The 13294-nt window shown below is 44.0% G+C and overlaps 3 protein-coding genes across 3 annotated transcripts in view; 1 reads left to right on the forward strand and 2 right to left on the reverse strand.

Moving 5' to 3' along the window:
- Positions 1-1864, forward strand: part of dnah5l (dynein, axonemal, heavy chain 5 like) — a gene marked incomplete at its 5' end in the record, with an annotated part of 46678 nt that extends 44814 nt beyond the window's left edge. Inside the window, 3 exons of the mRNA XM_031879638.1 lie at positions 301-509; positions 595-816; positions 958-1864. Of these exons, the coding sequence (XP_031735498.1) occupies positions 301-509; positions 595-816; positions 958-1176 (650 nt within the window). The remainder of the gene's footprint in view (positions 1-300; positions 510-594; positions 817-957) is intronic.
- Position 1865: 1 nt separating this feature from the next.
- On the reverse strand, positions 1866-9271 carry cavin4b (caveolae associated protein 4b). The gene is made up of 2 exons (XM_031879636.1): positions 8570-9271; positions 1866-4459 (listed from the first exon to the last, which is right to left on the reverse strand). Exons 1-2 carry the CDS (start codon positions 8930-8932, stop codon positions 3887-3889), a joined length of 936 nt encoding a protein of 311 aa, XP_031735496.1. The 5' UTR covers positions 8933-9271; the 3' UTR covers positions 1866-3886.
- Positions 9272-11520: 2249 nt separating this feature from the next.
- Positions 11521-13294, reverse strand: part of LOC116401300 (tomoregulin-1-like) — a 3183-nt gene continuing 1409 nt past the window's right edge. The window contains exon 4 of the mRNA XM_031879637.1: positions 11521-13015. Coding sequence (XP_031735497.1) covers positions 12931-13015 — 85 coding nt within the window. The 3' untranslated portion in view covers positions 11521-12930. The remainder of the gene's footprint in view (positions 13016-13294) is intronic.

Genomic DNA, 13294 nt, shown 5'->3' on the forward strand with positions numbered 1-13294 from the left:
ACACACACACACACACACACACACACACACACACACACACACACACAAAAGTCTCCGCCCAGCAAAGTAGTGCTGTAACCAGTCTGGCAGGAACGCGTGGTGGTATTAGCAAGCTAGCTAAGTAGCCAGCCACGCTAGCTTATTTCCCCATCCTCTCTTCTCTCTAATAGTTTAGCCTATTAGCAGAAGGCTAAGCTAAACTATTAGCAGCATTTTCTCTCCATCTCTGAAATGCTTCTCAGATGTCGTAGCTCACTAGAATCTCGCTAAAGTCCATGTGACACAACCTGCGTCACACAGGCTCCATCATCATGTCGGAGGACCTGCGTGACGCTCTCGACTGCACGTTCGATGCCCGGATCCCCCGCCTGTGGCTGCGGCTCAGCTGGCCGTCGGCGACGCTGGGCTTCTGGTTCAGCGAGCTGCTGGAGAGGAACCGGCAGCTCGGCGGCTGGATCGGCACCGGCCGACCCAACCAGTTCTGGCTCACCGGCTTCTTCAACCCGCAGGTGGGTTCAGACTCGTCCAGAACCGTTAGTCCTCCGTCACGTCACAGCCGTCTTGAGTGCATGTTGTTGTTGTTTTTTCTCGAAGGGTTTTCTGACCGCGATGCGCCAAGAGACGACACGAGCCAACCTGTCCAGAGGCTGGGCCTTGGATACCGTCACCTTTACCAACGACGTCACTAAGATGATGAGGGAGGACGTGTCGGCTCCGCCCCCAGAGGACGTGGGCGGAGTCTACATCTACGGCCTCTTCCTGGACGGGGCGGGGTGGGACCGGCGCAGCGCCAAACTCTCTGAGGCCCCGCCCAAGGTTAGTGTGTGTGTGTGTGTGTGTGTGTGTGTGCTTTTTAATTGAAGTAATAATAATAACTAACAGTAAAATATAATGTTTAACAATGTTTCAATGTGGCTGTATATAATATATATAAAATAACAAGATGTCTCCTCTCAGGTGCTCTTCACTGCGCTCCCTGTGGTCCACATCTACGCCGTCAGCTCAGCCAACATGGCCGACAGTAAACGGTCGGCGGTCGGCCTGTACTCGTGTCCGGTCTACAAGAAACCGCGTCGGACCGACCTGAACTTCATCTTCTCTCTGCAGCTGAGGAGCCTGCAGCCTCCGGAGCACTGGACGCTGAGAGGAGCCGCGCTGCTCTGCGACTGCAAGTGATACTCCGACTGAAGCTCTACTGTGATAGGTTCAGTTCACTCTCAACTCTTTATTTCATTTATATTAAAAACTAATCAACAGGCAGAAACTCAATCTGAGGCTTTAGCATCTGAAACAAAACACAGATGATGCTAAGCTAATGGAATGTCTCGATAGAGCTGGTGTTTATTGTTGTTTCTGATGGTGTCATATTGTGATATTAGGAGGAATCTGGCACAGTTTGTCACTAACCTGCTTGCACACATCAGTAGAAACTCAACAACAAGATGGAGAGAAACGTTCTGTTTGTTTGAGAAGTTTCTCTTCTTTTTAAGTCCGACACTGTTTCCTGTTTCTTGACACTGACGTGTGTGTTTGGCTCTTCATGGTTTTCACCTGAGCTTTAAAATCAATCAAACAACTAAACCTGCAGAAAGTGCTTTCTCTAAACCGACACAGATTCACTAGAAGGAGTTTTTATTCAGATTCCTCTCCTGTGATGAACATTTAAAAACACCAGAGAAACAAACAGAGAAAGGTCTGTGATGTGCTGATAACATGTCAGCAGCTGAGAGGAGATATAAACTCACAGACGTATCAGAATCATCATGTTTGTCCACCAGAGGGCGCTGACCAGAAATAACCAAACACAAAGTATGAGTCACAAAACTAACACAAACACTCTGAAAGCCTCTACACACACACACACACACACGTTATGTTATAAATACTTTCACACGGAACCGAATAAATAACACAAAAACACAGAAACATATAAAACAAAAATAACGTTTGTCAGCTGAAACACAAAGAAGCTCAAACAGTTTTCTGGACGACGGGATGATGAACACTGAAGCGTTCAGTCTTTGTGTTTAAGGTTCAACTGAACCGTGAGAAGATAGAAACACTGTTTATTGATTTCAGCTCTCGGATGTTTGTAGCTTTATTTCTCAGAGGTTTGTTTCTCTCGTCTGTTCGTGAGGATGAAGATGTTTGTTTGGTGAATTTGTTCATAAATTATAAATAAATGAATCAAACTTAATGTAACGTCTGTTTTTATATTTGTATACTTAAACAATAAACTCATCTTCACCAGAAGATGAGTTTACTCATTTGATCTCTTTGAGTCACATTTAAATGATAAGACATTTAAAAGTAAAAGACTTTAACAATGAAGGGATGAATCCTTCAAAATAAATCACCAGAGCAGTGAAGCTTGTTTCTTTATTGATGTTTATGTAAAAGAATCTCATGAGAGGAGATGTATGAACAGAGATCCAACCAGAAAACCAAAGTCAATCAGACTCTCAAGAAGAAGAAACACAGTTATTATATTCAGAACTTCAGTTTCCTTCATTTAAATCTCTTAATATGAAGATGAAGCTCATCGTGTGTTTACAGGTCGGTGTTAAAGATTCTCTGACTGTAATTATTAAAAACAGACTCAAGAGGACTTTTATTTTCTCTGTAATGTAACAGCTGTGACAAACTGCAGTCATGCAGTCACGCTAACATGCTAACACGCTAAAAACAGACAAGAAACCTGCTTTATGTTCAGCTTGATGACATCATATTCATATTCAAAACTGTTATTATTTCAAATAAAATAACTTTAAAATGAAAGACGGGCAAATTACCTGACAATAAACGATTCAACAGTAAATTCTGAAGACTTTATGAATTCTTCTCTCGGGTCGGAGGTTTGATGCCTTCGTGCTTCTGTTTACACAAAAAGTGAGTTTTCTTCAACAAAAACATCCGTTTTCTTTTTCTTTTTGTTACAAGTCTGTGATGTATGACACTAACACTTCATACACTACACCTTTATATTCTGAATCAATCATTGATGTTTATTAATCAATCAATAATAAAGACCTCTGACCCTGCACCTCCAGTGCATTGATCATGTAAAGGTGTTTGTACCATATATTTATTTATATGTATAGGTATTTAGCTCCGTTATCGTCTCCTAAATATTCTCTTCTTGGTGTTGAGGCGGATGAAACATGGCCGATATGAAGTTTGCACAATTAAAACTATTTTCTCTCATTCCTCTCGATAGTCGAGCCGACCTGTTCGTTTACGGTAGATTAACGTTTAGTTCATTCGCTCCTCACCAGCTGATGGAAACGCTCCTCACTTCTTTTTGTTCTGCAACATCTCGTAAGTTTCCTCAACGTTCGCTGGACAATTGAACGCAGACACGGCTTCTGTTAAGTCCACTTTATTCAAGTCAGAGTTTTTAACCTTTTTAACTTTAATCATTTCACTGAGTGCAGAACTCTTCATCTCATTACTCCTCCAAACCTCTTACAGAACCAGACAAACCACGAGCCCGTTACAGTTTCATCTCCCAACATTTCCACCTCCCCATCATGCAAACACATGTGAACAGCAGCGGCGCGATGAAGGGGAACGTTTCATCTGGAGAAGAACACTTTTGTTCTTTTATTTCCCAAAGTCAGTGTTGATTCAACATAAAACAAAAGAAAGACTATTTGCTAATAAAAGTCCAGAACACACTGTGAAGTAGCCGCCATGGTTTCAGGACTCTGTTTGGTTCTCTTGATGTTCAGTCAGATTGGACTCACTTCCCTCAACACAAGGTTCACCTTCACTACCTGCCGCTCTGCTTGGTAGCAGCAGCCTTTAAAAACCTCTCTTTGCGCCCTCTTCGTGGTCTCAGTGGTCCAGAGAAAATGGCCCAGATCTTCCTTCGCTGTCCGGTGGTTTACGATAGCTGCTTCATGTCGTACATCGGCACCTCGGACTCGTCCGCCTTGCCCTCGTCGTCGGCCGCCTTGGCAGCGGCGGGGCTGCCCTTGCGTCCTTTGGGAGGCGGGACGGGTGCGGCTCCCTCGGCGGCGCCCTCGGCTCCTTCCTGGCCCTCTGCGACGGTCCTCTCCTTCTTCAGGTTCAGCTTGGCCGGGACGCTCTTGCTGATGGTTTCCTTCAGCCTCTCGCCCGACTGCTTCAGCCTCTCGCCGGACTGGCGGATCTTCTCGCGCCTCTCGGCAGTCACGATGCGCTCGCCGAACTTGTTGACCTTGGTGCCGAGGTTGTCGCGGGTCTTGCTCATGTTCTCCTTGGAGAAGGTGGCTTTGAAGCTCTCGATGCGCGTCAGCCCCGACTTCTTCATGCGGCCGCCGGCCGAGGAGTCGGCCTCCTCCACCACCATGTACTCTTCATCCGAGTCTGGAGGGAGCTCAAACTTGTCCGGTTCCACCTCGGCTCTGGCACCGGAGCTGCCGCTGGGTTCTGCTGGCTCGTTGCCCGGTGAGACAGCCTTCACCTCCTGGTCACCCTGAGGGAGGAGAACATAGAACCGTGTGAACCCGGGAGAACATCATGATCACAAGACTATTAGTTTTTTCCTCTTAGTCATATGAAGACAGTGTAACTGTTGATGTCTGGTTTAAACCTGTCTCAGGTTAAAGTGTGTCATGCAGGCCTCGTTCCTGCTTCCGCAAATAAACTGCAGCACCTGTTTCTGCAGCTCAGCGCTCGGCTGCAGGGAGCTAAACTTATCAGCGAGCAGCAAAGCTGGATCACTTTCAGCTTCAGGCCAACGTCACGCATTCGTCTCCAACTCAAAGATCCGGTTACAAGAACATGAAGTGGAGAGAAAATGTTCAAGCCGAGGCTGCAAACTGTCCCAAGTCCCTGCAGACGAGATTCACTTTGAGGAGGTTGACCCTGATTCACCAACAGGCTGTCTCACTCATTCATACTGGGAGCTGACCAGAACAACAGCAGCCACATTAACACACGTGAACACAGAGTCAACAATACAAAGACACAGAAAGCCACATGACAACCCGTCATGAGATGCAACGGGATTAGAGCTTCTGGTCCTTAAACACTTGAGGAGAAACTCGCCCAGTTTAAGTCGTAGAGCAGTTGACAGAGGCTGTTTTCTACTTTTTGATCTACACTTGTAGTGAAATGTGAGCGGCACAGATGGCCACACATTTACTTAATACCACCTTCACCCTCCTCAAGACCCCCTGAAGGCCCCCAGACACCAGTTTGGACAACATCTGATCTAGGAAGCAAAGTGAGAAAACTGATTTTTCTGAGAAATGTGACCTTTGTTGGATCAGTCCTGGATGATTTCATCCATGAAGTTGACTAAACATTCATGCTAGTTCGCTAAGTAGCCTGTAGCATGCTAATGGGGTCACTAGGATCTTTGAATAAATGCATCACAAGCACAATATGACACCCGACACAGAGGCTGACATTTCCAAAGCTTAACGGTAATAACTGAGAGTCCGCTAACAAGCAGTGTAATAACTACACCAGCTCCTCTGAAGCTCTCTAATGAACACGTTTGTTTAATTTGTGTCTGAATGAAGCAGAACCTGTGTTCACTGCTTGTATCTGGTTCTCCAACGAGAGGCGGAGATACGATCAATACGCTGCTGTTCTCCAAGAAATAGAGTCTTATTATAACTGATGTGTATTTTAGAACTTTGGACAAAACTAGGCTAAATGTTTCTAGACTTTATGCTAAGCTAGGCTAACCATGGACTGACTCCAGGTCCGTACTATCTATCTTCTCATCGGTACCGGTGATGGAAACGTTTCTAAACTCAGTGCTACATTTCTGTCACTTCTCAGTATCGAGTATTGAGGTACTTTGGTTTTGTTGTTGATGTCAGTGAATGAAACTACAAAGTTCTCATAAAAACGTGTTCCTGTGCAACACGAACAGAACTGGGGACGCGGAACCAATCAGATACCGGTGTTTGATGAATAAGCTGTAAGTCTCACTGTGGAAGAGACTGGGATCAACAGGCTTTCCTAACTCTGTAAAAACATTAATACCTAGATATTAATGTGCTGAATTGGTCTTTGTTAAACCATGAAGAACCAACGTTTGGTCACTGAGCGGCATTTTGAAAAAATTATACCAAAAGATAATTTTGTTCAAGTACATAAAATATGCGTCTGTCCAAAAGAAACTGCAGACGTCAACGCAAATGACATTACATTCAATGAAGACATCATGAGGACTTGTTGAGGACTTGGTCCCGCCTCTGATCGTCACCGATACCTGATCCAGTTATTGGAGTCAGTACCGGGGCCGATATCGGTATCGGTGCGTCTCTAAACAGAACACAGTAGAACACGAGAGGTTCTCCTCTCCGAGACAGGGAGGAGTGGTCAGAGAGGCAGGGGTCAAAGGTCATGAGCCCATCTGATCCTATGACATCACAGTTACGTGCTGACTGACAGGATCTCTTCCGGAGGTCCAACTCAAATCTGTCAGAACGAATCAAACGGCGAGCGCAGCCTGTTAGCGGCTAACAAAAACGATTTAGATGTTCGTCGGTTATAAATCAGAGAGAGAGAGCAGACGACTATATTAGGAGATGGTTCACACTCAGAATAACCTGGTCTGTCAGCGCTCAGCTGGCACAGTCACTTACGCTACAGAAACCACGTAGCATCCTGCTAACTGAGTTTATTCGTGGGGTAAAAGGAAGAAATCTTAATTTCCCGGCTTCTGATATAAAAGTTATCTCTACATGGACACAAATATCTCCATCCCAAAAGACATCAACACAGCAGCAGTGTGCACAACGCAGCTGAAGGTCTGCTCAACGTGTGACCTCACTGCAACCGGACCCGGGTCCTTACAGAGTCCACATTACTGTAACCCAACCACACCCAGAGAGCCATGTAGTTCTCAACAAGCTCGGTAACGCCGCTAATATGCATGCTACATATATATCAGAAGTTATTGTGTTAGCATTGTAGCATGCTAATGGTATCATGGTAAGATACATGCACTTAGCATGCTGAAGATATGTAGTTCGTTATATTCAGCGCCTTTGATGACGACTTGGTGAGAATAACATTCGATCTGTTACAAACAGGACATTCAAGTGGTTTTATTTTCTCCTTTTGGTGAAGGAGCACAAATGTAGTTTGTAAGGCTTCAATATCTCATCATTTTCAAGTTCAGTGGCATCTTTCACCTCCTAACCCAACACAAATATATACGGCTATGTAAAGAAGTGAAGCTGGAGCTGCACTCTAACGTTTTCAGATGCACCTTGAAGATTATTTTTTTAAAGCATAAAAGCCAAATAATCATCCACAAATGTGCTCGTGCTAAATGAAGAGCCCGCTCCGTGAGCTTCAGATCGCTGGTGTAACCTTTCAGCATACTGACGTTTATCCAGAGCTAAAATAACCAGCTCTCCATCGCGCTGGCAGCTGCTGACTGTGAAGGCCAAAGAAGTAAAACCAAGCTGTGTGTGTGTGTGTGTGTGTGCGTGTGCGTGTGTGTGTTGCTATTTCAAACTGAGATGCTCGTTGACTAATACAGTTAGCCGAAGGAATGTTGAAGGAACTCTTGCTCAGTGGCCACATGTGTCTTCTCACAACAGTCACTTCATGCAAGACTTCAGCATCTTGACGATCTCTTTGATTTTAATATATATATATTTTAATATAAATATATAGAATAAACGGTGCCAGTATCAGTAATCTGGATCTTAAGCGCGTAGAAACAGACTAACGGCAGCATTTAGTATCTTTCTGAAACGTTCTTCATGTTTCTGGACCTTTGGGCGATGCATCCAAAGGCCTTCTTGTGTCGAGATACATGAAGAACTTTCGCATGTTGCAAAATCTCCTTCAGTCATTGAAAGTTACTAGAAATCTGCATCCAATCAAGAGGCAGCACCTTTGTGTCTTTCACAAACTTGTTGCCTTGACTGTAGAGACTGGACTCTGGACAATCCTTCAAACATCAACTGGCACTTTTTGGGCCTTTTTTAGTCCCACAGAACAGTTTGCCTCCTTTAGTCTACCAGGAAGTGATCATTATAATTAGAGTTCTGTTATTTAAGTCCTTTAGTTAGCCACATGCCAACCCTGAGGCCACCACTACAGACCCCAGACCCTTTGCTTTGGCTCCAGAGTGATGGTGACCAACAGAACCTAAATGTACTGGAGCTGGTTTTTGAAAGGTCTTCATGAGTTGCTCAGTTCTTTTGTAACCGAAGAACAAATTAATATCAGTCTAATCCGATCAGGGAGGGAGAGTACTTGTTTAAGATTCGCAGGTTAACTGTCCTCGGGACCTCTTTCAGATCGGGGTTCTTTTTTTGCAGAATGAATTTAAGCTTGTTGGGTTCAGGTAGGTTCTCCACGGAATCTGTTCCAGACCAGGTTCAAGTCTTCTGACCTGTTTTATCCAGTAAACCAGCTTCTGTGCTCTGACTAGAAACCCTACGAGCATTAGGTTTCACAGTGCGTTAAGTTTCTAGAAGAGAATCAACATCCTTCTGCCTCAATACAAGAAGATTTACTTCAGCAATCAATACCCGAGAGGCAGCTGATCAGAACCCCAGAGGTCCGTGTCCACTGGTGGTAAAGTACCTGAAGCATATCTTACCTGATAGATGACCACCCTGAACTTGTTCTTGGCCAGGAGGTCTCCCTGGGTGGCCTCCACCTTCTTCACCCTGATGTTCTGGTTCTCCACGCGCACCCGGACGTCCTTGATGTGGCGGCTGACCTTGCGCGTCTTCTCCAGCAGCCGGTCGACGGTGGAGCTGGTGTTGGCGTGGTCGCCGGTCAGCTTGACGACGTCCGTCTGGATAGTCTTCACCGTGGTCTCCAGCTCCAGCTGGCGCTCCTCCATGCGCTGCTGCGTGGTCTGGACGCTGTCCATGAGGCCTGCCACGCGCTCCAGCAGCGCCATGATGCTCCCCGCGTCGTCCCCGCCGCCCATCGCCATGCCCGGCTTGTCTGTCATGCTCGACGGTCAGAAACCCAGCGAACCCAAAATGTAGAAAGGGAAGAAGGGATGAGGAAGAGCAGGGTGGACGAAGAGGAGAGACGATCTCTGGCGTGAACAGAGAACTTTATTTTGTTATTTTGAAGGAAGGAAAGAAGATGGAAGCCACGGAAAAGAGGAGGATGAGGGTTGAGGCATAAGGGATCTGATAGAAAGAGAGTGAGGAGTGAGGAGGAATAGAAACCTCCTCTGAAGGACCGGATCAGCCCTCTACCACTGACCCTGAAACCACTCTGACCAGCTGAGAGACTCCACCCTGCTGGGAGAGGGAGGGAGGGACTGGTGAGGCTAAAAGGAGAGATTTAACAATATACTGAGTTAAAGTGAGCACACGAACAGTAAATATACTCGAGTGGAGATCTCATTCCAACTATTATTAATTCAGAGGTCGTGTTCCACTTCTGACGGCTCTGAGGAACTCCTGAACTACCTGCAACCGTCTCATGGACCAGAGACTAGAGATGAAAGTGGATATTAAAGGAATGTGAGTGACATGGATCCTGGCTGCTCTCTGTGTTCTCTGCTGCTAAAAATACAGCGAGGGTAAAGTGACTCCCTGCTCCTCTTTGGGAGGTGAGTGTATTAAAAGGAATGGAACCCCCCCCTCCATCTATTCCTCCATCATCCATCTATCAGCCATCACCTTTTCACTTGTTCTGTCTTCATCCCTCCCTCCAGGGTTAGACTTCTCTGGCCTCCAGCAAGGCTTCCAAAAACGATCCATCGCCGCCATCTTTGTTTCTGGAGGCTGAAGGTGAGACAACGTTCAGTCCAAACACCTTTAATCAATCGACTCTTCTTAACCGTTGAGTCCTGATCAGAGCTCGTCCTCATTCTGATGATTTAGAGCAAAGTAACGATGCGTTCAGGGTTCACTCTCGGTGCTTTAAGATGTTTCAACTCAAGCAAAACATTTGTGTTTATTCTTAAACTGTTTGTAGATTAGTGCTATCGTAGGTTAAACAATAAGTATTCCTTTTTCTGAGTAGTCCTGATGGAGGTGCATCATATTCTGAGAAAACACTACAAGATTAAAGTCGTCAATTTACGAGAATAAAACCTTGATATTCTCAGTTCTAAATCAAAGTTAGGAGATAAACTAGAGTTGTTTTTGTCAAAACACGGCTTCATTTTAAAATTAATCTGATGAGGTATGATTTGATTAGGTCGTCCGCTGCAGGAATAGAGTTATTTTTCTCATAAATTTGTGACTTTAATCTGAGTTTTTATGACTTTATAATCTCAGAGAATGTTCAAGTTTTCCTCGTAGCTGTAAGGCTTTAATCTTTGTTTTATTAATGTTCTTTCTCAGAATATGACCTCGCTGCTCCATCATTTAGTTCATTAACACAGAGTTGGTGCTTGTTGTTGCTGAAGCTGAACTACTTTCTTTCTCTGTCAGAGCTTCTGATCTAGTGATGGATGTAAAGAGAATGTTTCTAGAACACATTACGACCCTTCTTCTATGAAGCATGGCTGCTGAAGCACTTCTGTCTGTGTGTGAGAAGTCGTTAGGATGATGAAGAAGAAGAAGAAAGGATGAAGATGAAGAGGATGACGAGAGAGAAGGGGACTCCCCACCAGCTGCTGTCTGTAATTATCCTTCCGGCACGTTTATATTTAACTCGGCAGCAATCCGCCGGGAGCGCTTGGTTTCCTCTCCTGCTTCCCTCGAGGCGGAGCTCAGATAGAAGAGTTATTGCTTTGTTGTGCAGTTAGTTTGATTTTGTGTTAAAAACGTTCTTGGAGCCAGAAAATCCTGATTTCAGTGAAGGGGTCTGTGATCATGAATACGTTAAAATGAAATAATCTGTAACTTGATTCATATCAGAAGAAGTGTAATTATTATAAGTTGAACTACAGAAATGTGTTCAGGTGGAGCCTCATTGGAGCCTCTAGTGGCCACTAGAGGAACTACATGACGTCACACCTTCAGCTCTCAGCTGCTCCTCACCCTCATCATCAATGCTGTTATGATGACAAAATAATATTTTACTTTTATTCAACTTTATTTTAATTTCCTCCGTTTCATCAAAAACAATAACCAGGCTCATTAAAATTAATTTAATGAATCAAGTTAAGATCTTTAAGAAAGAGATTTAATATCAGTTTCAGGATCTGGAACTATTTATTATAATATCACATTTATGTAATACTTTCTAATCTAGCAGCATATCACAATTATTCTTTATGATGTCATTAATTAAAATAACAATTAACAGCGATAACTGAATAAACGAATCAGCAACATTTTCCTTTAAGAAATTAATAATAATAATAATAACTAATGTCACCGTCTCCAGCAGCACCAGTTTAACCTTTGTGTTACAGACTTTAATATCTTGTAAGGTTTCATATGATGAACTGAATTCAGTGCTTCTTAATGAGATTACAGTCGATACTAAAATGATTTCTGATCAGCTCTGTAGCTTTAAATCCAGTATCTATAATCATAATCACATGCAGCTTTAATGAATACATAGAACCTTTAGTTCTTTAGAGCTTCAGTGGAACCTGCAGAGAGAACAGATGGAAGCGACGACGCGTTGTGTTCAAACATCATAATTTAATTCTAGTTCCACTACAGCACAGATCTACACAACACGTTCACAGTTCATGCAACGTCTATTACAGCCAGGCGGGACCGCCTCTTCAGACGCATCTGACCTCAGAGCAGTCGGACCTCAGGGAGCCTCCCGGCTGCTGAAGTCTAACCTTCTACCACAAGAGAACGAGCAACACGGACACGTGGTTCCATCGCTACGAACCCGACCAACGAAGAAGAAACTCGAGCAACACGGACACGTGGTTCCATCGCTACGAACCCGACCAACAAAAACAAAACGGTTAAATTATCGTCAGCTTGTCAAAACAAATCAAAACATTGGAATCCATTTCCTGAATGGCGTCATCTGAAAATGAATCACTGAATAACATAACTTCCTGTACAGCCTGTTCCCTTAAACAGTAGAAAAAACAGCATTTTGGTTTTCAGGAGCGTCTCGTAACAAAATACAAAAAAACAAAGAAAAGTCTAATCAAGTTGATATGAAAGTTGTTTTTGACCCTGTGAGACACAGCACACTTGAGTTCAGGTTTCAGTGGTCTCTGGTGGTCCCTGTGGTCCTGGTGCAGAGCGCCCCCTGCAGCATTCAGGCCATTATTACACAAAGTCAACCGGAGAAAGAAAAGTTGGTCCAACCATCGAACAGAAGCAGGTTTTAATATTTAACTCATGAAATCTGAAGAAAAAGTTATCAGAACAGAGAACAGGCCTTCAAAATAAAACTACGGATCAGGTTGATCTCTCCAACTATCATAATCATAATAATGATTTAAATCTCACAAGGAACTGAATTCCTAAATGTGATGTTGAATCATTAGTAAAGACTCTGAAGTTATTATAAACATTAATATCAGTATCAAACCAGACTTTCATTTTTACTTCAGAAAATAATTCAATTTAAGATTGAATTTAGTTTTGTCAATCTTAAAAATACTTGAAATCAAGTATTGAAACATTCACCTGGATGGTTTTCAAAGTGAAATATGTCTTCAGTAGTGATTACTGCTATGAACCAGAACCAGCACCAGAACCAGAACCAGCACCGCTCTGCGTCCCACAGGTCAACACTACAAGACACAGCGTGTGTTTCCCAGATTGTTTGTGACGATACAATCAGATAAATTAAGTCAGTTTCCTGCCGGAGGATCCACAGTGTTCCAGAGTCTGAGAGGACGACGAACACAAACTCAACCTGCAGACGGGAACAAAAATAAACAAATATGGAGGAAAATATAAAAAATAAGGCCCCTCAAGAAATTCACAAACTATTCTTAATAAAGGGAGGAAAACAAAAAAGAGGCACCAGAGTCGAGATATCAAAAGAGCAGTCAGTCTGTGGTACGAAAACGTTTTGACTTCTTGTGTTTCATAAAAAGACGACGTGGAGCGGCTACATCATCCGGGAGGACGTTCCTGAAGGGAAGTGACCGAGGTGCTGCTTCTGTCGCCGGCCGCGCTTCGTCTTGTTGCACCTCCTGCAGAACACAACAGGAAGTACACGTCATTAAGTAGACCACAGGAAGTACACGACAGGAAGTACATGACAGGAAGTATGCGACAGGAATTACACCACAGGAAGTACACCACAGGAAGTACACCACAGGAAGTACAGTTTTGGTAGTAGTAGTGATGGTGGTAGTAGAGGTGGTGGTAGTAGAGGTGGTGATGGTAGTGGTGGTGGTAGTAGAGGTAGTTGTGGTGGTAGTTGAGGTAGTTGTGGTAGTAGAGGTAGTTGTAGAGGTAGTAGTAAAGGT

This window comes from Anarrhichthys ocellatus, unplaced genomic scaffold (assembly GCF_004355925.1).
Source record: "Anarrhichthys ocellatus isolate YVR2014 unplaced genomic scaffold, GSC_Weel_1.0 scaffold329, whole genome shotgun sequence".
Classification (NCBI taxonomy): Eukaryota; Metazoa; Chordata; class Actinopteri; order Perciformes; family Anarhichadidae; genus Anarrhichthys; species Anarrhichthys ocellatus.